We start from the raw sequence: 23960 nt of genomic DNA, 5'->3' as shown, positions 1-23960 counted from the left end.
GAACCCGCCGTCGGGCTGTTTGCTACAATTGCTGATGCTGCTCAACCTTCGATCGACCTGCAATCTATTTCCCCCGTCCCTTTTCCCACTCTTCCCCTCTTTATCAGCTCTCTCATCCAGGCAACAACACTTGTTTATATTGAATATTCCCCCTCAGTGAAAGCCATAAAAATATGAAACACGTTCTGATTTTCAACAGCTTACACAGGTCGACCGGGAGCTTGGCTATATACCCGCATTTTATGAGCAGAAATCATAACCGTTGATGGGAATCAAAATCAATAGCGCGCCAGCTCAATTTTCATGAGATCGCGAACCGTATGGGCATAATATCGACTCTCCTTGTAATTATGAACATGGAAGGGGACTCGGTGCATGCATTTTCAAAGCGTGCAGACCAGCCGGGTCCAACTGATGCATATAAATACCCGAGGGCTGTTTTTCATTCAGTACCCTGTGACCTGTTAGGCCTACCCCTGACGAAGTAATATCGATCCTAAGGTGATTATAATAAAATACAGATACAGATGTGATTTCTGAATTAAAAAATAATATTCGCTGCAAAATAGACTCAAGGAAATAGCAAAGTCATCATGTTCCTCCATTTTGATTTTAAAAAAAATTAGGTAAATGTAAATTGACGCCATGATATGTAAAGTGACGTCATGATATTGTTTGTGAGTGTTTTCAAGATATTAAAAAAAAACCATATCATGTAACTACAAAAAAACTGCTATTTCTTTTCCAACTCATAATATATATTAATTATATTACACATATATCAATAGTTAATATCCCACGAAATGTTCTTGTTCTGTTCGTAAACAGACAGTACATCTATTTACATTTTTCAATTCATTTATTAATTTTGCGCCTTTGGACGGATTTTGCCGAAGCCTCTTGAGCGAAGTCAATAGGCACGGGCCACCACTCAAATCTGAGATCTAGGAGAATTTGATATCACTCAATGATGAAATACAACACCTAGGATTTCTCTTATAGCGGGTACCAGTCTACCAGTTGATTTGAATGGCGTTTCGTCCACAGTTTGTGTTAAGCCGGGCGAGGAAACCAACGACAATTATTCAGGACGATGGAATTAAAATGATTAGAAACGATTTATGCTAGATGCGGTGCCAGGGAGAACATTATGTGATTATTTTGGAGAACTAATTTTATGATGGATTTTTTTAATGGGAGATTGTCATTGTTGGACGCTAGGTGGCGCCATCAAATAAGGGGAACAGTGACAACGACATTGGCCATGGTAAAACTTTCCTCATCATCTGATTTTCACCTTTAGAGCTCAACAACAGCTGGTTAAAGTTATACTGCTTGTCAAGAGTCCAGTGGCGTAGCCAAGGGGGGGGGGGGGGCATGTGAATTTTCCGTGCCCCCCCCCCCCCCCCGGTGCCCCCACCAAAATACTGATAATGCCTCATTTCCTTCTCCCCAACCAAAAGGTTTTTGTAAATTGTATTTTTTTCAGTTAGCCAAAGACTTACTGTTTACAATTTCTTATGTATAGCGAGGCATTATGGGGCCCAACTGGGAACAACTGCAATAGGACGTTTGCGATATGTGCCCCCATGATATTCTGATGCTCCCCCCCCCCCCGTGCCCCCACTCAAAAAGTCCTAGCTACGCCACTGCAAGAGTCATACAAACGGGTCTACAATTACATTTTGTTTCATTGCACTCACGTACAAGAGGGCGCTGTAATACAAACACAGGAGGTCGCTTTTACCACCCCTCACAATATTCTTAGTCTGTGGACCAATCAGCAATAACCCCTCCCCCCCCCGACCCCGAATTAATAAATACGTATATTATGCTTTTTGTCACAGGCGACTGTTTCCATCATGAGGAAACTGATTGATACATTTTTAATCTTCTGTCCACTTCCTCTTTTTTTTTGAAGTCCTTATTTACTGTGCAAATGTTCATGAAAGTCTTAGGCATGGGGGAAAAAAGAAAGAAAAAAAAACCTCTTCAGCTCATCATCAAAATGACTTGTCCCGTCTCGGACAGGTTTGTATGACATAGCGTGTGGACAACCACAATTTGTTCATATCTGGGAGGTATCTTGCCTGTACCCTGGCCTCTCACTCACCCCTCCAAGAACCCCCTCAGTTTATCTCACACGCGTGTTCTCACAAACACTTAATCGGTCAACTCAACCTCTCCATCATCAGCCAGAACAGCATCTAAGACATATAGTCGGTCTCCCAGGCAATATTATTCAAACTATCTCATGGTCATAATTCCGACATCATCAAGGCGACACCCGAGCCCTCTTTCCTCTCCCTACCCGGGCCGCACCGGGCGCGGGAGGGCAGAGGAGCAAGGGGGACCAATAATCAATGCTCCGGCCGGCTAGTCCGAGTAGCTCGGAGCAAAAATATGGATCAGGTTGCCGAGTTGGGTGCATAAAACCGCCCGATGCTGAACCGTGCATACAGACATTGATTCATGGCCTAGCCATATTTTTTTCTCTCTTCGTATATTCATGTTCCAAGCAAGCGCACGTGTGTATTTTGTCATCGGGAAATGAAAGAATACGAATGATGCCACGGAAAGCTCAGACCTGAAGTTTTGGCCTTTATTGTGCAATCGATTCAATAAGATAAATTATTTTCATGTCATTTGTTGAAGGAGCACCAGCTGTTAAAGTAGTCTTCGAGAATTTTAGTGTAAATTAACTTTTGTTTCTTTCAAATTCAAAATTGAAGAGAATGCTGCATCTTCATTGGGTGAAGAGTCTGGTGCAGCAGACCACAAGAACCATTTTAGACCGTTTGCATACCTTCAGCCATCTTGGGGGTATGGGGTACCCTTCATTTTAATCCCGTGAAAAGTAAATGAACGCAAGGTCTACTCGTGCGTATCCATGTGGCGCAAAATACCTCCAAGATGGCTGCCATGCAAAGGTTCTATCCCGCATTGCGTCTCCCGAAACAGTCCCCAATATTAAAAACAAACATGTTACTGTTGTACACAGAGCAATCAGACACTTAAGTGTAGCGAACTTTGAACCATTCTTCCATATAGTGTAAGTTTAAGAGGGCAGTTTTTGCAGTGTCTTGGCTTGGTCACATCTATTTATCACGATGATTACATTTTTACAGTGTGCACGCACGAACAACCCTAAACCAAGGGAAAACATAAGGCTGCGCTGAAAGTGAACGATATTTCCACCCAGTCGCCTCTTTTCATATTCCGTCCGTCCCCTCACGCGCGACGCACCCCCGTGCAAGTTAAACAGGCAAGCAATCAAAGTACGGGACGTGAGGGTGGCACCTCCGGACCGGTCGGGCGTCACCTAAACCCCCACGGGCTGCTGAGATTTCCCCGCACCGCTGAAATCTTCCACGGCTGTACCGCGTTGCAATATTTATCGCGCATCATTAATATGATGGCAGGTTTTACCCTTTACGTGACTAGAACACATTTCCTCCCAAAATTCTGAGATTTTTTTTAATTTTTGCAGGCTACTGTTTAATTCACCGAGGCGTATTTGGAATTTTATTTTTTCATGAATTTGAGGCATGAGCTCTGGTCAGGGAATGATCGCTGTGTACTCTCACGTTTCATCTGACAGAAGGTGTCTAGATCCCATGGGGTAGCAGGTTGCCTTAGTCAGTGTGAACGCTGTAATTTTTCCAAAACCCATGGGATGTATGTCTATCTGAATTTCATGAGTTATCGCTATCAAGAGACAATTTGCGGTGTATCCTCCCTGATTCATGCCCTTCGCACTGAATAAAATGAGGTAAAAATACTCTCTGGTTGAAATGAACTTTTCCCAGATTCGTTTTTGTTCCCCTCTATTGTTTTAGTCGCGCAAGAAAAGCCAGTTTGACCCAAATTTCACAACAGTCTCCCCTAGCGATTTGAAGCGCAGATAAAAGCATAAAAAGGCCGACTCGTAATAGCGCCCTCTTTTGATTGAAATGAAATCAAAGATTGACAATTTAATCCTGACACGCTTGAGTTCAGATTTTTTCATATTTGTAAAAAAACGGCCATCTTGGACAATCGTGTCAACATGCCGGTAATCACGTGACTAGCTTCTCTTTAAAAAATAACCCAAAATAAAAACAAACTCCATATTGAGTTCTAAACACTGTGTAAATCAAGGGCAAAGTCAGGACACCCTTTATACTTCTGTCCGGCTTAAGTTTCAAAAGAGCAAAAACAAAGTCAATATTTGCTCTTTTGTGGAAGTCTTCTTCCCTCAGTTTTTAGAGCATTTTCTTTTTCCCTTAATGCCCACGGGCATGTTAGGTATAGAATTGCCGAAAAGTCTGGAGACGTCCGTAAGGTAATAGCGCAGCGGCGCCTCCTGCAAGGGTAAAACAACAGAACTGCAGAGCGTTTCGTCTCAGTCCTCAAGTCGATACAGCATCATGAAGTTTTCCCTCAAAAGTCATGTCTCCATGTCTCTTTCTACCAATGGGGCGCTCTATGATAGTGGTCTTTTTTGCTTTTTACAGTCCGAGGAAGGCACGAACGGCTTTCATAATTATTTATGCAGATTCGGCGATAATTATGCATGCTTGACCGCCTGATGACGCGCAGATGAGACCGTTCAGCGATCGTCACACAATTTGTGTGAGTTAGGCCGAACATTCAAATCAAAAATACATGGCGCATTTATAGCCAGTGTGTCGCTAATAAAAGTATCAAGCTCATTATTTAAAACAGCACTCCGTACGCATTGATAACATGAATTTCGGGAAATTAAGAATTTACGAGAGAAACAATATAAAACAAAAATATGGGACGGTTTTGAAGAAAAAAGACATTATTCTGATTAGTCCGTTCTAATTCTTCCAGCCGTGGCGTAGGCTAGTACGAACCAGATTTTCATTTTGCATCAATTGATAGGGCCACAAGATACAATGGAACTGGAACCCACAAGGATGTTCTGTTAAGAAAGAGGGACTTTCAAATTCAATTAGAAAAGAATCCAACCCGTCAATATTTTCCACCAAACAGCAAACAATTCGCAAAAGCTGCCAGCGGTCAATACCCTTTCCACTCACTCTACAGTCTCCACCGATAAAAGGTTTTCAAGCGCCCCTCTTCAGTTTTGACCAGGAACAGTAGAGATGAGGTAAGTAGACGACGAAGGAAAGACAGTAAGAAAAAAAAATCGGCAGGGACTCGAGGAAAACACCTGCTCTCTAGCAATATAAGAGACAATGAACTTAAGACATAAATTGGGTTTCACACACCGGCGCTGAACAAACATTTAGCGGAGTCAGCGCGCGCCAACGATTTCGCTATGCCCGGAGCTTGGTCTTCGTTTCTTTTTCTTGAACATAAAACGGCATCTATGGTCAGGATAGAATATCTCTCCCCCCGTGTTTTTTAACCGTCACTGCGGTGTTTGTTCACCACGTGTCCCGGGGGAGAGTTGATGTGGCCCGGGTATGTGACACACCTGCGACGCTGTGGGGGAGCGAAAGGCACGAGAATGGATCGGAGGGGAGGAAGAACAGTTATTGCCGGTTCGCTACTTGGCGGAGGGTGATACTTGGACTATGCCTGTCATGTAGCGTGGGTAGAATCGCCGTCAAGTATTTTTGATCAATTTTTTTTTTAAATATAAAGACGAAATTTTAGATGGAATACACAAACATGTGGTGACCACCGTCCCACCCCCCCCCCCCCCAAAAAAAACTACCAATATATCAAAACCAATACTACTTCCAAACCAAAATTTGAGTTTGCGAAAGAACATGTCTGAATCCTTCAAAATATAGCAAATTCGACTTTAAATCCTCAAAGAAGCACTGAAATACTCTGTACTGAATCCTTCAACAGCCATTCCACGGTTAAGATACTGTAAAATGTGACAATGATACAAATTTGCCTGAATCCTTCAAAATATAAAAAAAGTGCTGAATGTTGGCGGATATGGGGAGGTGAACATGGAGAATATGTACTATGTAGGCCTCTTCTGGCCAAACCAAATTATAAAAGGACATCTGCGATTAAGTAGTGTTTCTATTAACGGCACCAAGGTTGAAAAATGGCACAATTAAAACAATTTATTCCCCCCCCCCCAAAAAAAAAAAATGGACATCGAACACAAAAATAATAAAAACCCAACCTCCCCCCCAAAAAAACAAACAAACACCTATGAGAAGTGTAATAGGTTTCCAGCAATTATGTCACTCAACACAGTAAAACACATCACTATAACACTGTTCACTGAACCAAAACATGTTTTATTACATGTATAACATGTAAACAATTTGCCTGACTTTTGTTTAGCTTACACAAACATTTTTTTCACAATTTATATTCAATAAGATTTCAGCTTAAAGACAAATGAGAATACACAGGAAATGATTCTAGTTCTACGAAGATGGAAAGATTGATAAAACATATTGTTTTTCAGGCTTTTTCCATGGATAAAATAAGAACCTCGTTTTACTGCATCTTCTGGAGAGAAGTCATCAAACTTGGAGTATTTATTCAAAAGGAATCCATCGTTATGTTTTTGTGAACAAATTTTTCACATTCAATGAATATTTATCATCAATTTTTGAGCATCTATGGAGACAGCGTGACATTAGAAACTCAATCAAAGCTATGTACAGAATTTACAAGCCGCAGTCAAATGTACAGACAGATATTTTACATGTATGTAGCCCCCTCTTGTGTTTATTAATAGTGGCAGGCAAAACTACGACTTAAATTTTTTTCTTAACCCCAATCTTGGCGCGTGATGATCACTGTACTCTCACGAGGCCCCCTTCAATGGAGAAACCATTGTGCATGCTATTTTAAAACACAACTACATGTACCCTGATCCAGAAGCATGACATGAACCTTGGCAAAGCCGCATCTGCCCCCCCCCCCCCCACTTCAAGGCCTTTAATCTCCTGCAGCCAAAGCTGAAATGGAATCAATGTTTCCAAAACCTTCTTTGGCTATAGCCGTGTCCGCACTGGACTTTTTTTTTGGAAGGTTTTACCGAGACGATGGTAAAATGAAAAATGGTCAAATGTGACCACTGTCCGCACTTGGACTTTCGACACGGGAAATTTTACCCCGACTGCGTGGGAGAAGTAACCGAGCTGTCACAGTGTCAGTATAATGACTCACCGTACGCAGAAAACAAATTGCCGATCACATTTTCAGCCACCGATACGCTCAGTAATATTACACACGCCATTTGCATGCATAACATAATCGTTTACACGATATTATTTCATCTTGACACGCTAAATCTTGACGAAAGGGCCTATAATTCTGACGCATTTGTGATGCACGTCGTCGAAGCCATGCCGCTGTACGATGTTCCGTGCGGCAGCAGTGCCATCAGTATTCGTTGGTTCCCATCGCATGCTTACAGAATCGAAGCTATGATGTGGGCCAGGAACCAGTGACTACGGCCTACGTACGGTACCGGACCATGATGTTCCGTGCATGACTACAGTAGCGTATCAGGACGAATTTGGATCGTAGAAAATAACATACATCGGTGGAGAAAGAGAATTTCCGCAAATTAATTCTCAGAATGTGATCTCTCTTCTCTGTGTATGTATTTGTCCGTTGAAATATATATTTTAACGAGATTTTACCGCTCGGACTTGATAATACACCGCAGCGTGTTTCTAATGTTCGGCCACTGCACGTGCAGGTTCGTGCGGTCTCTGTATGCATAACAGGGCGCTCGGGCCGGATGTACGCTTTCCTGAGCCGCTTTTACCGACTCGCACTGTCCGCACTGGACTAATCGTCTCGGGAAAAGCGACTCGGTCAGTTTTCCTGGGCGCGTGGGAAGTTTTCCTGGGCAGCAGTTGGCCAGTAAAAGTAACCGCTGGACTCAGGAAAAGTAACTGAGAGGAAAACGTCCTAGGCTGTCCGCACTGGACTTAAAATGGGAAAAGTACCCATAGTCTCGGTTAGTTTGACCAAAAAAAGTCCAGTGCGGACAGGGCTTTTGTCTGAAAACGGCGGTTCCTCTCTATGGCTGATATTTAGTAAAATGTGTCCAAGTCAAGAACCAATCCTCAGCCTCAAAATAGCCAGTTTAGATGCAGCCTTTGGGTAACTGATGGATAATCTTAACTCTCCACGCATCTTGGGTTCAGGCATGCACAATGTTACTTTCTTCCGAGCAAATTTCCCAAGAAAATTTTCCCGGCACCGCCAAAATTTCCTGTGCATAGTTCATTTCCTCCACACGGGCTATTTCAGGGAAATAATAATTCGCCCAAAAATCAATATTTCCTGAAATTTGGTTATTTGAAGGAAACAAGTTCTATTGAGGAAATGTTGATGGACATAAGACATATGTCGCTAGGATGCTTTTAGGAGTAAATGTAACCTAATTATCTTGACTGCTGTTGAGAGTATAAAATAAATTGCTCTGATTTCTTCTCTACAATGTGTAGACCTCAGCGTTGCAGGTGTCTTAGAAAGTGACCTTTGTTCTGTAAATTTAGTAACAATGAATGCACACAAGGTTTACTCATGCCTATCCAAGCGTTACAAAACCATTGCCCTCCGACTCCGCCTCAACGAACAAGATCTATTGCCCTTCCTAGCTCAGTTATAAACACACCCATATGAACAGACGCAAGCTTGATGGAAACGCTTTACTCCCAAAAAAAAGGATGCCAGAAATAGAACCACACTAGTGCTATCATTTTCATCATAAAAAGAAAGAAATAAATGACTTGATTGTGCAAGTAAGAAATATACTACCACAGTAGTAAAGGGTCCTTCGTTTGACTTTCAAAACTTTGTAACAATCTGACAATCTTTGCCAGACAATGTTAAACTTTCGGAACAAAATTCAACAACTGACCATCACTTCTGAAACTTTTGAACATTGCTAGATTTTTGACATGGTTGTATGTAACCCATAGACAGATAGCAAGGGTACTACATGTATAACAGTAATTTATGCACAAAGTTGATGTGTGTGTCTGTAAAACTGACCAAAATAATTCATTTATTTTTTCCAGAGATGAGAAACCTACTGTTAACTATCATTTACCAAAGGTGCCTAATGGGATTGATGATTAGAAACCTAATTGGTGCCAAGTTTGAGAATGCTGTCCTATTGAGAATGATAAGATCTAAGATACTGGCTAACACCACTTGGCATTACTCTGTGTAGTCTGAATATTGTCGAGGTGTGCGGACCCTTCTGGTACGGGTCGACATGTAGACTGTGGATGGAGCACCCTGGCTGCCTTTGGTCTTGTTGTCTGCATCACCTCCTGGCCCGACTGTCTTAGGAGAGGCACTGGGGGATGTGGAGGATGGTGAATCTGGAGGAGTATTCTTTGTGCCTCCTGCATCTCCTGAGCTCGTCTTAGAAGTTGATGAAGACAGTGGCTGATGCTCCTTCGCTTTGATGTCTGCATCCCCTGCTGTCTTCAGAGGAGTCTTTGAGAGCATCTTGGAAGATCCAGAGATGGCAGAGAGAGGGATCATTTTCTGAGTGGACGATTCTAGGGTGGTCTTTGTCTCGGCACCACTGGTCTTGGAAATTGCAATTGTGGTTGGGTGATTGATTGTGGTAACCCCCGATGATGTGGCAGAGCTGTGGGGTCCCTTTACCGCTGGCTTGGTGGCAGAGATGACCTTAACCACGGGAGCCGGTTTAAAAGCTGAAGGCTGGTTAATGGCCTTCTTGACTGTCACTACGGTCAGGTCTGATCTGATCACGACGGGGGAAGATCTGCCAGTGAATTGAGACTTGGAAAATGTCTCTCCTGGTATTTCACTTCTGTTACCTGGCTGTAAATTGACTTGGGGCAGCTGAACATTTTTGGGTTGGAATTTACTTGTCAGAGGCTTATAGGTGGAAGGTGTAGTAGGAACGTTGGTGATTGATGTGGTGGTTGGCTTGGAGCTAGTGGATAGCAAAGGGGTACCTTTGGTTGTTGTTGTTTGTCTGCTGCTTACACTGGATGGCTGGGACAATCCATGATTCAAAGAGCTTACTTCAGCAGGGATTGAGGATGAGAGGGTCCCCTGAACTGAACTGGTCTTGGTTGATGTGCTGGTCACGGGCTGGAGGCTCCCAGATGGGGTGCTGGTGGTGGGTCCTGCCTTTGCCGGGCCAATGGATGTTGCTTTGATGTCAGTCTTGGAGCTGGTAGGAGTGGTTGCTGACTGTGATGTCTGGTTAGAGGGGATTGTTGAAGATGAAGCCTCTGAGATGAGACTCTGGGTTATTAATCCAGAAGCGCTGGTAGAGATTGTTGCTGGCTGTGAGAGGGAGGCTGATGGAGGCTTGCCAAGAAGGGTCTTCTCCAGCCTGCTCAAGGCCGACACATTGCCCTTTTCCAGGTCGTTCAGAATTTTGGCTTTGGTGACTGTCCCCATGGATGCGCAGGAGGTCAGTGAGACGGTGGTGAGTGGGAAATCATGGAACTGGAGCTTCTGGATGGCTTGCTCATGCTCCTTGTCGATTTTCACATTCTTGGCTGGGATTGGCGATTCGGTGGCTGTGGTAGTTTTCAATCTTGCTGAGCCCTGAGGTGCACCTCTGGGCTTGCCAGTTGAAGTCACTCCTTGAGCGGCAAAGAGGCCCAGTAGAGCTACATCAGGGGAAACAATGTGGCCTGTGGAACTCCCAGGGTCCTTACAGCTGGCGGCAGCTTCTTGATTCCTCTCGGCTAGGCTTTCTAGGGCTCTCAGGGTGGCCTGCCCAGAGCTGTCTGTGGTGGCTGGTGGCACACTCTTCAAAGCAGCCGACACGAGTTGTGGGATGTTTAGAAGACCTGCCAGGGAAGCTACCTGGCTGGTAGTGGGAGTGGCTCCTGTGGCACTGCTGCTTGGAAGCTGGCCACTGTTGGCCATCATCTTGCCAGCTATGGCCAGAGCGGCTTGCTGCACGGCTGCCTGGAACTGGTTTGAGTTCATAGTCTGCTCTGATAAGGCTGAGGCTGAGGCTGTGGCTGAGGTTGAGGCTACACCGCTATTAGACTGTGCTACCTTACCCGCTGTGCTCATCCTTGGCTTAGCCTTAGTGGTGGTCGTTGACTGGCTGGTTTGTGTACCCAAAGATTCCAGAGGTGTTGGGCTAAGTGGGTTTGGAACAGGAGATTTTGAGCTTTCTCGCTGGATATTGAAATTCAAGCCCTGTAATTAAGCGACAATACAAACCAAGTATATTCTCATTGCCAAGGAAATCATTTGTTAAGTTACAAAATTAACGCCAATGGCAAAATCTGGCCTGCACCATAATCAGGAAATGTGTTCAACATTTGGAACTTGAAAAAGGAAAGTATACTGACTACAACAATGTCATGGAAATGAACACATAACATATCAAGCACTAACTGAACAAAAAACTCCTTTTGAAACCTTTCTTTGCAAACTTTTCATGAATACGTAAGTCTTTGGTTTTCAGAGATGAAACTCGCATAGTGGAAAAAAAATCAGAAAATAGGCCGAACAAAAAATATATGTCTGAAATCTGGGCCGCGCTGCAGCTACACATTAAACATACATGTACATGTATGTGCAATTCACTTCATGCCCAATTTCTGGACACCGCCTCCTGTTTTATTATAGCTAGAAACAAAAATGTTCAGTGTTTTCATAAAATTTTGTTGGCAAAGTCAAAAAGTCAGATTTCCAATTAAAATTGGAAAAGTTTCTTCTCTGGGTTGACTTTACCTGTAGCAGCGTGCTGGGTGCCATGTGCGAGGGCAAGATGCCCAACTGCTGTAACTGTGCCAACGTTACGCTGTTGCTTCCCAAACCCTCGATACCTGAAGACGATGACCCTGCAGAACCCTGCAGTTTGGTGCCAGTCCCTGAAGATGTCACAGCCAAATGCTAGGAAGGGGGAAAAAAGACCATCTTAGGTATTTTTAAACTGACTGGAGACCAGGGGCAGAGTACAATACTGGTCTTGAAGCAGTCGATGCGCCTTAGCCAGTCTTAAAGCTCTGGCTGTCAATTAGTCTATACGTTAGACCATTGCAATGGCACAGTCCGAGTGTTAAGATAGTAGTTAGCCTGGGTTGGGCTCGCTTAAAACAGACTAAAGGTAGGATGTTCTGTTCATTGTTGAAATATCTTTTTCCCAGAATCTTTTTTTCAGTTGATAGTATTTGATAATGGAAATAGATGAATACTGCTTGGTGAGAGGGTTTAACAAGAGTACAAGGAATCTTCTGGAAAAAAATGACATCGAGTTGTACTGCACATACAATTTTCTCGACATGAAATCCCGAAATTGACAGATTTGATTTCGCATCAAATGGGAAATCGTGCAGTCTGTCCAGTACTACGGTCGAGAGTAGAATGTGAGCAGTACAGCCTGTAACAATTGAATGTTTGTTTGTGAATCATGACTCTAGGCAGGCTTAGTAAAGACCGGCTTGCTGCAATGGGCTAAGTTTGGTATCTGAACCAGACCGTCTAAAAGCGACAGCTGGCTAAAATCGGACTGATTAAGCCAGCTGGCTCAGACCGCGGCATTGCAATCCGCCCCTGTACAATTAAGTGTTATCATTTGAAGCACAGGATTATTACTCTATCTTTGCTGTTGTTTGATTGGTGTAGTTTTCAGGACATGGTCATGCTGAATGCAGTCCCTATATTCATGTGTGTTGAAGTACAGTTGACACCATGAGAGAGGTACAATTATAAAAAAAATTGCCAATGGCTTCCTACACAGAGAATTTTTGGAGGATAAGTAAGATTTTTAGCAAAACGTCTCTAGAGTTTGGGTTGTCCCTATAAACTCTCGTTCAATTCCATACAAGATGAGCTTACCAGTTCTCCGCCTTTGTTTGTCATGCTCTTGCCCGCGGTGCTGCTTGAGACCTTCTGTAAGAGACCAGAGAGCTGGGGGGCTGTGATGGCCAAGGGGGACGAAGTCGGGATGGGGGAAGCCAATTGCGGGAGAGATGGTCTGGAGGAAGCTACTCCAGGCACGGTGGTAGGGATCGAACCAGAGGCGTTGAGGCCCTGGGATGATGCTGCCTTCTCCTGGCTCTTGATGGAGTCTTGGGAGGATGAGGAAGAGGCGGCGGCCATGGTTGCCATGGCAACTAAGGAGGACAGCTTGATCTGTTTACGCTTGGAGCTTGTGGGACTCTTGCTGCGTCGGCGCTTGTAGGAGCCGCTGGATCCAGCCTTACCTGAGAGTGGAAAATAAAATCATAAAATTCGAAATCTTAAAGAGATTTTGTGACACCTTTCTCATTTCCGCAAAGTAAGTATTAAAATATACAGAAGGGACAGCGAGGTTTCATGACCTCAGTTTAACCAGAGACGTTCGCTCTTAAGTTATAACGTGCAGGCACAAGGAATGTTGCAAATCATCAACTAGTCTTGAGCAAAATGACTTGTTCTTGTACTACATATAGTTACAGTCTTAATGGCACTGCATGGAGACGGAACCCTTGTAATTCAAATTCTTCCAACATTTCCTTACACTTTTTGTAAAGGAAGAGCAAGTTCGTAATTGACCAGACTAGTGTAAGATTACCATTTGTTTACAGTCTTATGGTTAGTCCAAACCATGATGCTTTCTCATGCTAAAGTTGTGATCTTTGACTTGCTGTTTAAGGAAATTTTAATTGAAATAATTTGTTGGCATGTTCTATTTGTTTAACACAAGTAACCATGCTGACTTCAAATTACAGCATACTCAACTGGTTTTAAAATCATTTTGTACCAGCCTTGTTGGAAGTCTGTGCTTCCATTAGAAATGAAGCAGCAATTAATTCTATAAAAGCACAATGACAATAAAAGGTCCAAAAACATGTTAAGCAAAGAACAACGGAATTGATCAAATGAATCTTAAATGACGTCTATACCATCTTTGGATTGATGATCAGCGGTGCCCTCTGCTTTCAGAAGTGTGTCTAGTTTAGACTCTCGTTTGTTGGAAGCCATGCTGGCCAGGTAATGGGCGTACTTCTCCCCGAAGCTAGGCCCGGCAGACTGGCCGGGCTTCAGGCCCTTCTCAGGCTGGGACTTGTGGAGGCTCTGTTGTGTGTTGGAGAATGACGCAAACTCCTTTGTGGGAAGAACAGAGTGAAAAGGGTTTATAAAGTTATTCTATGAGAACGAGTTATTCTATAATGTAGCATGTCTTCGTCCCAAATTTACGAGGCGTTCTGGCAAAATGAGACAGAGCTGGGCAGAGGTCAAAATGAAAGTTTGCGAGTATTAGGAAAGAGAATAAAATTCTCCTCACAATACTGTTTGTTGCACTGCAATCGGACATTCCCTTGACAAGTTATGGCTGCTTAAATTTATTCGCACGTCAAAAAAGAATAATACTGAAAAAAGGGCATTTCAACCTTTGACTGTTTGGTATTCGTGCAAAGATGCCAATTGTTTGTCCTTAAAACATGTTCCCCAAGCTCACCTGACTGGACATAGTAGGCAGGCTGCTGCGTCGCCCCCTGCCTGCAGACGGAGCCTTCCTCCCCTTCAGCTCCAGGGACAAGTCCCGGTGGATACGCTTCTTGCGTTCCTTGTCTTTATCCTTGTCTCGTCTCTTGCGGTGGTCCAGATCCAACTCCGGCCGTTCAAAGTTGTCGTTCATAGAGGTAGTGAGGGTGGTGCAGAGGAATTCACTGATTTCATCCTGAGGGACATTGAAGGTACAAAGAATCATTTGCATTTGTCGTAATTTCTTGAAATGGATAGATTCAAGGGCGATTCATTTATAGGTGCTGGAAAAACAAGAAACACGTTTTCAACCATCAAAAGTGCAGCTCGCGGAAACTGTCTTGCATAAAACCCATAAGTCCCAGGGAGTGTGGCTTTTCTGTCCCTGTTACATCTAACATCTAGGAGTTTATAATTCTGACTTCTGAATGCCGTCATCTTCCAAGAATGATTACGAATAGCAAACTACTACCCAAGAAACAACAAATCATTTGAAGTCATTCTTAATGCTACTTGAATTGCAAATTACAAAGTACCAAGGCCCAGAGACAGGGAAAATGTCACACTTTGGACCCTTAATTCATAGAATGACTCATATATATGCATATGTACCAACTCAAACCTCTCAAACCATCAAAGCCAAGACTGACCTGAATGCATCTATCCACCATGCTCTGTGTCACTCCATCCAGCTGCTTCTTCATCTTTGACATTCTGAGATTCTCGTCTGCTCCTCCGACCACCACAAGTCCTGTCTCCGCTCGCATGTGTTCTCTCAGGTTCTCTATGTCGTCCTGGGTGCAAACGCTGGACTCTTGGCCCACGACAAACAGCGTCGGGGTCTTGCTGTCTAGGAGCGGTTCGTCGACTCCCTGTTTACGTAAATTTGATCCAAATAAATATCAGCAAACACCTCGACAATTGGCCATGTATGACACTCTTCAGATCTGCGATTTGATTTTTTTTTTTAATCAGTCCTAGATATCAATAGAATTAAAAATATTATAACTTACCCCTCTTGCACCATTGACTCCCATTACTGGGAAACCGAGACACACCACCGCTGTTACATGTTCGACAAGAGAGACCTGTTGGAAGTATGTGAGCATCACTGTACGTTAACTGCTATCAATTATCAATGCATGAAACAGCTGCAGCCATATTCTTCTCCTTCTATTAATATATCACTTGGTATCACATCTTCATCATCTTAATACTTTTAATATGATAAACATTGACTTTTTGCATTATTTTTCTTCAAGATTAGCTTTGGCCATTTGGGTTGGGTCATTTTTTGGGTAGATTTTTTACCAATATGTATTTAAAGTTTACTGTTAAAAAAAGTGAATCGGTGATTGCATTTTGAAGATATTTAGACAAAGAAGGTAAAAATGAGAGACCAACTTACATGGCAGGCCACCAAAGCTCCAACTGACCAACCGATAAGTACAATGGGTCGATTTGGAAAATGGCTCTTCAACTGATGAAAAGAAAAAAAAAGTAAGCAAGATTAGAAACAGTACACTGGTTGAGAGATACGCAGTAGTGAAGTTAAGTCAAATTTACAATGGTAAGCGGGAGGCCACAAATTTGAGTTTTAAAGAAGTAAGTTTGTGAACTTTCTTTTGCTGTGTATTTGTGTATTTTTTTCTGAAAAACCTTTTTAAACAGCAGTGTTTCTTGGGACAACAATTTAGCAAAGGCTAAAAACTCTTCACTGAATTCTGCTGTACGTGACCCTAAAACTGACTCCAGAATTTGCCATAAAAACAACAAACAATACCAAGTTTACTGCACAGACCAAATTTAACACAAAATCTGCCAAATTATAACAGGGGGTGTATTCCTTAAAAAATTCGAAAACTGAAAAGCAATCCTTTAATGCAAATGAGTGGCCCAAGCCAGCATCCTCCATTGCACTCCATGTCGAGGGTACTGGCCTAACCGCCTCACTGGCAAAAATGTACGCTCAAAAGAGCAAGATTTAAGAGACCAATATTACTATTTGATGACTACGGGGAATTTACGATAACTTGGCGTTGTCTCCAGTTCTGGCTTGACTTGATATAATTTAGGAGCCAGCGGTGAAGTCCCAGCTGGAGTCAAAACCAAGATTAATTCTGACTTACCTCCATGACTTTGGTTCGCACAGCGCCCACCATGTGTTCCAAACACTGCGCTATACCGACACTGCTACCTCCACTGACTGTGTGTGTAGTGACAGGGATGACTTTGCCTAGGTTGGCTAACTGGGCGTTCCAGAAGCGCAGCCGGCGCGACGTAGGCATTGAGGGGAAGGACGGGCCACTGGGGGTGACTACCAACAGTGGAGATCCGGGGAGCTTCTTCTGTTGAAGATAAATATCCAAAGAAATGAAATATGAGGTTTTGACACTATCTCTGACAGATGCAACAAGGCATAACGGTTGTACAGATCTGTCGGCTCTTGTTACATTTGTTTTCTGCCCACTCCGAGACCATGATTGCAAATACTATTGAACGATGGCAGTGTTGGATCCTGTAGTGGCTGGCAGCTTCAGACTCAGAGGCTGTTTGGCCTTGGGATAGTTGACCTGGTTGAGCTTTTATATGTCCTTGCATGGGGTACAATTGGGGTCAAGGGTGGGCTGGGTGTGGGTTGGGGATAGGGTGGGTGTTGGAATGGGGTGAGAGCTGGAGTGGGGGTGGGAGCTGAGGTGGGAGCTGGGGTGCGTGTGGGGTCATGGCTGGGCTGGGTGTGGGTTGGGGATAGGACCGATGTTGGAGTCGGAGTGGGAGCTGGGGTGGGGGTGGGAGCTGGGGTGGGTGTGGCGTTGGGTGTGTTGATTGGAGTGGCGCCGTGGTGGCGGTGCGGTGGTACAAGGGTTGGTTGGTGATGGAAGTTCAGGTGGGTAGTGGGAGAGGGATGAGGGATGAGGGTGGGGTACGGGTGGGTGTGGTTACCGGTTTGTGTTGACTAAGAACTCCAATGGCGGGATCCCACGGCCTTTTCAGCAACAGCATCAGGGCTTCAGAGCTGGCGGCACTGCAGCGATTGGAGGAAGTAGACAGGCTGATCATCTTATCAATTAAGGCCGGCACCTGAAAGAAAAATAAAACAAAAGGAATAGTGTCCTAGCTTTATCTTACTCAATCCTCCAAAATCTCCTGGTGGATTATGAAGGATCTGGGAGGGTAAGGGTTCCAAGAAGTACTTTCTTACCTTCGATTTGAGAGTCTGTAAGACGTCCAGATATATAGCTAGGAGGGAGGAGCTAAGGTTGTCAATCAAAACGCTGTGAAGCCACTGTGTCAACTTTGCGTCCTGAAAGAAGCGACGGACACAATATTTGAAAATGCGCCAGCAATGTCATAGTGGAGCAACTCATGCTGGATCATAAGTACATCAAATGTTTGGCTTCAAGTAAATCACAAGTCAATTCTTGAGTCCAGTCACAAGTAACAGGGAAGGAACAATGACAAGGGATTTCTTTTATCATAGTTTATTTTGAATAGCTTGTGACTTCACTTGGAATAAGACAACTTGTGATGGACTTGTGTTGAACTTATGATGACTTGTGATCCATCGTAAGTATCTTGACTACAACACTTTGTGCTTGGTGTTGTTTCAGTGACCAAAAAGATGTCACATTCATGATAACACAATTTACATGCAACAGAAGTAGTCCGATTGGATATTAGTGATAGGAATATGGAATAATAGTCTTATTAACAATCTCACCCATCCGATTGAGGCTAGCGTTCTCCGGACTTTCTTGGCGCACTTGTCGAGATGGATGCGCCTCAACACTGGTTCATTAGGATTCTGAGAAAGAGAAGTATTATAAACAGAAGACATTATACTGGTTCACACATGTGTGGCATGAAGTACCAAAACAACAGGGCAAATCGCACACAAACCTGAAACATCTCCCTGTAAGTGTGAGGTTAATGGCAGCGAACGCATTCAACTCTTTCTGAAACTGTTGAGGAACTTGTGTCCAGTTTTTAAGACCCTTAATCCTTCAGACATGTTCACAATTTCGTCTTCTTCATGATTCTACATCCCAGAACAATGAATCTATCATATATAAGAGGATTAGTTTGAAATCTTTAAGGCTGGCCTCAGGTCGACCTGCAATTTTGCTTGTGCCTGTCAACAATTTGTACAGTGCATAGCACGCAGGCTAGTGTTTACGTTTTAAGTAGCAAAATACCATCGCGGACAATATCGAACAACACCTTGACCAGCGCAAGCAAATCGCAGGTCAACATGAAGGCCTGCCTAAATCTTACTCACCCCATCGTAAGCTAGTCTTGCCAATCGTTCTGACTGCATGTGCTTGATGATCTTATCAAACAGCTTATTCTGTTGATTGGTCCATCCAATTCTGAAAGAAAGAAACCCAGAAAGTCAGATTTACAAAATTTAAAAACTTATAAAAAAAAACCACCCACTTAAAAAGTGGTATCTATTGTGGTTCTGCATGGTGAAGTATAGTAAGGTCACTTCATTAGTAAAAATGTAAAAAGAAACAATTGTTTCCACATTCGACTCATTTTCACTGCAACTTTTCATTCTCAGCAGGTTCACATAACTAAGGCCCAAAGTTAAAAAAAATATAGCAAGTTCACATATGCATACTTAGTAAGGTTCTTCTCCCATTCTTCGTCCGTGTGCACTTCCGACGTGCTGGAGCGTGCAAAGTTGACGTGCCGCTGGCATTCGTTCATGACGGAGTGCGCCCTCCCACTGTCGTAGGCAACCATGTTGGATGGCGAAGGGGTGACAACATCGATGGGTATATCTGGTTCACTGTAATGAAACTTTTTTTATGCCCTGGTATTCTTGTGATAATTTTTTTTGCGGGTGGGGGGGGGGGGGGCAATTAGCTCTGTAGTCCACTAGATTGTTACCAAGCTCTGCAGCAGAATTTTGTTTTTAGGACAAATGAAAAGATTAACTGAACCCCATTGAGTGATTTACTAGGAACCTTCCTCACTCTTGCAAAATCCAACACCATATGGTAAACTCAACACCCAAACTGTTGGACTCTGATTATGGTGGTATGCCTGACCCCATGTAAAGCATAATCAGTTTTATACTAGAGCAGTACTCGCTAGTCGCTCCAAAGAATCATACAAACCATGCAGTTGAAATTTGAAGGGTTGGGGGTGGGGGGGTGTTAGGGTTAAGAGATTGCATAAAGATTATAAGTGAACGTACACAACGTTTTGTCTGTCCTGGCGAAGTCGGAGGGTCCTTGGGACAAACAGTAACCGGGCCGGCTTGGCATGGCTGGCGTCTGGGTGTGCGCTCCATGACTTGGAGTAACAGTGATCCAAATGGACGAGGTCTAGTTCCCTGTCTCGCGCAGACAGCTGGTATAGGAAGGAGGACATGGTGCGTGCCCGCAGACCAGGATCAGAAATGTTGGCACTGCCAGACATTAGGTGAGGCCTGTGAACGACCAGGGCTAGGACTTCAATGTGTGTTAACCTGCAATACACCTGAAGACAAAATTCAAAATGAGTTTATTTATAATAAAAATGTATGTCACTGTCAAGCAACAAAAGTATAAAAGTATAAATTGGCCGTTAAGCTTAAACATCATTTTACAGGCACTGGGAAGCTATCAAAACAGGCATACACCAATCCATTCCCTTACAAGATAACAAAAGTCAACATTTGATTGAAGTTGACTTGCACAACGAATGACTTTCGAACAGTCAAGTTGTTACAACAGTTGAGTTGTCCTACTTCATGCAGTAGTAATAGGAAGAATTCCATACATGGTCTTCACTATCAGAAAGTGATAACATGTCCTCAAAAGTCAAATTTAGCTGGGAAAATATTGAAACATTTGCTGAGAAAACACTTGGAATTGTTCAGACCAGTCTCATAGGGTTTGTGCACAGGGTGTCAGGTGATGTCCAGGTATGGGAATCTTTTAACCACTTGCAGATAAGTTTGAAAAACATTTGGTTGATGACGATCGATAGTCTGGTTCCAACTTCCAAGAGCCAAAGATCCAGACGCTGAAAATGATCAGGTCAGGGAACCAGACGGTCAAGTGCCGTAACGATGGGCACTGCATTTTTCTTACGGATAAATTATCATCAGACCCCCCCTAAGGGTGCACACCAGTAAATAGGCCTAAATCCATCTGCCGAGCTCATGAATAAATGTTATACCCTCACAATATTCTATATTAGAGAGTTCCGAGAGCCATAAAATGAGGGAATTGAAGAGATATGGCAATTATGGCAAAGAGCCTCTAGCCTGGACTTGGGGCCAACAATTCTGAGCGTTTTAGATGCAATTGGGCTCAAAATTGGCGTTATTTTGCCATGTTGTGAAAGGATCGTTTTTCAAGATGGCTACTTTTCTGCTTTGGGGAAAATAAGGTTTATCGCAAATAGCGTTCTACCAACAGAGGGCGCCCTGTTGCAAAGCATCATGGGATGCAAAACGGAGCATAACTATTTGCAGTCCCGGATGTTGAAGCGCGCATCGCGCAACCAACACAAAATGATGGCTGCGATCACACACGAAAACTTTCAGCGATCGTGTAGTGTAGGGCCCGTTTGGTTTCGAGAAAATTAGAGTCAAGAGTGTTTTTTTACTACTCAAAATGACCTTGTCAACCTAGAGCAGACTTCTCTCAATATAATGACACTTTTGTGTAATTTTTGAACAGTTTCTCGGAGCAGAAATTATGATTTTCCTGCGCGGTTTACAGTGGTGCAGTGCGATTCAGTGCGCCTTGCCATTCACGGTACATCGCGCAGCGATCGGCATCTTTATTTTCGTGTTGCGTTTTGTCGTTATCATCTTCATTCCCCCCCCCCCCCCCCAAAAAAATTCCCCCAAAATTAAAAACCCTGCCCTTTATCTATGACATACCTGTATGTTCTTAATATCGCAAACTTGTTTGGTTGGTCAAATAATTTAAAAGTGGATTTTGTTCCCTTACAGGTCGCGGGCCCGTAGCTACACGATCGCCACAATTTCTAAGCCAACATGCCTACCTAGTTACAAGTGTACATGTATGTAAATAACTGTTTGTGTATTTTTTATATTGTTTTTTTATGTTAAACAGGTTTTCTTGTATTCGTCCAAGTAAATTTGTGCCAATATTGGGGCTACCGGTTATTTAAGAAACACAGGTCATATTTGCCAAGTTTTTAAACTTTATCCAACTCTTTTTACGAGAATCTGCTCAAATATTGCCAGCCTTTTATTGAAACACGGCTCATATTTGCCAATTACTTTCACCTATTTATTCCAACTGTTGTTTTGAGACTCGGCTTTTTTTTATTTGAGGGACGTAGGCGCATTCCTTGATATTTGACAACTGTTCATACAACTCTTGTTATGACACTCGAGTAGGCTTGCATTTGCCAGTTTTATTTTCAATTTTCCAGGTTTTTTTACTATTAATTCAACTCTCGTCAAGAGACGCAGGTCATAATTGCATTTTTAAACAATGTTCATGTACTTTTACAAAACATGACTTGATCATTTCAATTTGCATTTTCTACATCCTTATTGTGTGCAACTTTGTTCCAAATTTTATTTACATTATTTTTAATAAAACATGTCTCTTATTTTTATGAACCTGCAAAACCTTTTACAATTGATATAATTTCTATTATCATTATCATAAGTGAAGACCGTTCATGTACATGTAGGTTAATGCCATTTATAATTTGGTTTATTTTGCATACAAACCTTGAGTAAGAATGAACAAAATAAATAAAAACTTAAGAAAAGGTACAGCAAAGTTTTGATTTTCTCAGATGGCCGGCAGTGGTGTAGTAAAATCCAATGATCGCCTCTTCACCGGTGCTCTTTTCGGTGTCTCGGGAAGGTAGTATCCTCTCAAAAATAAAGTTGGGTGAAGTTCATCAGGATATGGCTGGCCGTATTTGAAGTGGTTGCTGCAGACTGTAGTCGATGATTTTACTTTGAAATCCTGCCGTTGGGTCAGTTGTGTCCAGAGAGGGAAGTGTTTCTTATCCCTGCATGAGTGGAATCCAAGTGTGTTTACATGCTCTTTGATGACATCTATCAAGAGAAGGGGAAACGTAAGATAGAGATATTTATTGTTTGATGACGGAGAAAAAATAAACCACATAAGACTTCGCAATTATTTTTATGAGTAAAACAATGGAGTAGGCTAGCTAGCTAGGCCTACTACAGTACTAGCTGACTAGGACAAATATATACATGTATATATTTTTTTTTACATTTTCGTGAACAGAATATAATTTATTATAAATAAACAATCATGAAATTGTCTGTAAAAGTCACACATCGTTCGCTGACAGAAGTAACAATTAAACCATTATAAAAGCCACATATTTTTCCGATAAGAAAAGAGTCATAAAAGGGAGCTTTTGAGGGGCACAGAAACTCTAAATGCACTGGCCGACACAGTCGAGTCATGACAGTGCAGAGTGTCCCGTGTTTCCCCGGTCGCGTGCCGGTCGTCGGCACATCGCGATCGCGTCGGGTCAGAACTTAACTGCACGCTATCCTACTTTTTGTCGTGAGAACATTTTTTTTCTGTACAACAAAACAACTTTAATTTATGTATAACAAAGATCATACCTTTGTGGATAACAACAGTCATTATTGCAACCCAGAACAGCACAACAATCACCTCCCATCGAACACAAAACGTCAGAAAAATGGACAGCCAAGAAATATCGTACACACCGCACCGTGCATTGCCGTGCATGCCGTGTGTACGTTTTCCCACCGCCGTGTGATGGCGCTGTTGCTCCGATTGCAGCCCCATGATCCTTTGCGGTTTGTATTTGCGATAAACCTTATAGGGGTCGTCTTCTTTGGGTGAGAATATCTCGAAAAGTCAATGGTCAACCCACCAAAAAATGAAAAGAAAATGAAAATTGAAAGATGACATGTTTACTGTTTAGCATCATTCATTTTTCAGTGCAGCTTCAATACATGTGACACTGTAACTTGTAAGAGTTCTGAGTATTTTAAAAAGAATTTTGAAGTATGGGCATTTTTTTGCACTAGTGCATAGTGACTATGGGAATTTTAATACAGCGTTGTATCCCTAAAGCTGCGCGGTCCTATTTCTACGCACTAAACTTCAATTTGTGTGTGACAACACGCGCACGTTGTTTACCTGCGCAGATTCGAGGGTCGAGGGATATCATGTCTCGAGAACAATTTTAAGTTCGTTATCTTGTTCTATAATCTCACCCTTTATCCTTGAAAATAAGGTGACTTACCAACTTATGTTAATATGAGTGAAATCACCCAAAATCGTTTCGGAATTTGCCGGTTTTCCCCTCTCAAATTGACGAATTCGTCGGAACACGTCGCATTACCGCACCGCACGCACTCGACACATTTTTTTCATGCACGATAATCGGTCAGCACCATTATGTGTTAAGGGGGTGATTCATCTTGTTCATTTTCACAAAATAAAAAGGCTTTTCTAATCTCCTCATACTTTTATGTCCATTTAGTAACATAACTTCAAGCATATAAAAAGAATTAATAATATCTCACAAATTGCCTTCATTATTGCCAAACT

The 23960-nt window shown here is 42.8% G+C and overlaps 2 protein-coding genes across 2 annotated transcripts; both read right to left on the bottom strand.

The window, feature by feature from the left end:
• Positions 1-8844: 8844 nt before the first annotated feature.
• Positions 8845-23792, bottom strand: LOC119739690 (KAT8 regulatory NSL complex subunit 3-like). The gene is made up of 16 exons (XM_038214712.1): positions 23653-23792; positions 19610-19893; positions 19028-19198; positions 18683-18773; positions 18125-18208; positions 17606-17707; positions 17347-17484; positions 16533-16751; positions 15812-15883; positions 15417-15491; positions 15054-15275; positions 14378-14599; positions 13821-14022; positions 12772-13139; positions 11665-11826; positions 8845-11124 (listed from the first exon to the last, which is right to left on the bottom strand). Exons 2-16 carry the CDS (start codon positions 19831-19833, stop codon positions 9136-9138), a joined length of 4341 nt encoding a protein of 1446 aa, XP_038070640.1. The 5' UTR covers positions 19834-19893; positions 23653-23792; the 3' UTR covers positions 8845-9135.
• On the bottom strand, positions 21754-23220 carry LOC119739691. The gene is made up of 2 exons (XM_038214713.1): positions 23000-23220; positions 21754-22453 (listed from the first exon to the last, which is right to left on the bottom strand). Exons 1-2 carry the CDS (start codon positions 23187-23189, stop codon positions 22182-22184), a joined length of 462 nt encoding a protein of 153 aa, XP_038070641.1. The 5' UTR covers positions 23190-23220; the 3' UTR covers positions 21754-22181.
• Positions 23793-23960: the final 168 nt, after the last annotated feature.

This window comes from Patiria miniata, unplaced genomic scaffold, assembly GCF_015706575.1.
Source record: "Patiria miniata isolate m_02_andy unplaced genomic scaffold, ASM1570657v1 HiC_scaffold_4, whole genome shotgun sequence".
Lineage (NCBI taxonomy): Eukaryota > Metazoa > Echinodermata > Asteroidea > Valvatida > Asterinidae > Patiria > Patiria miniata.
Note: the sequence above shows the minus strand (reverse complement) of the source record. Positions and strands in the feature narration are given on the sequence as shown.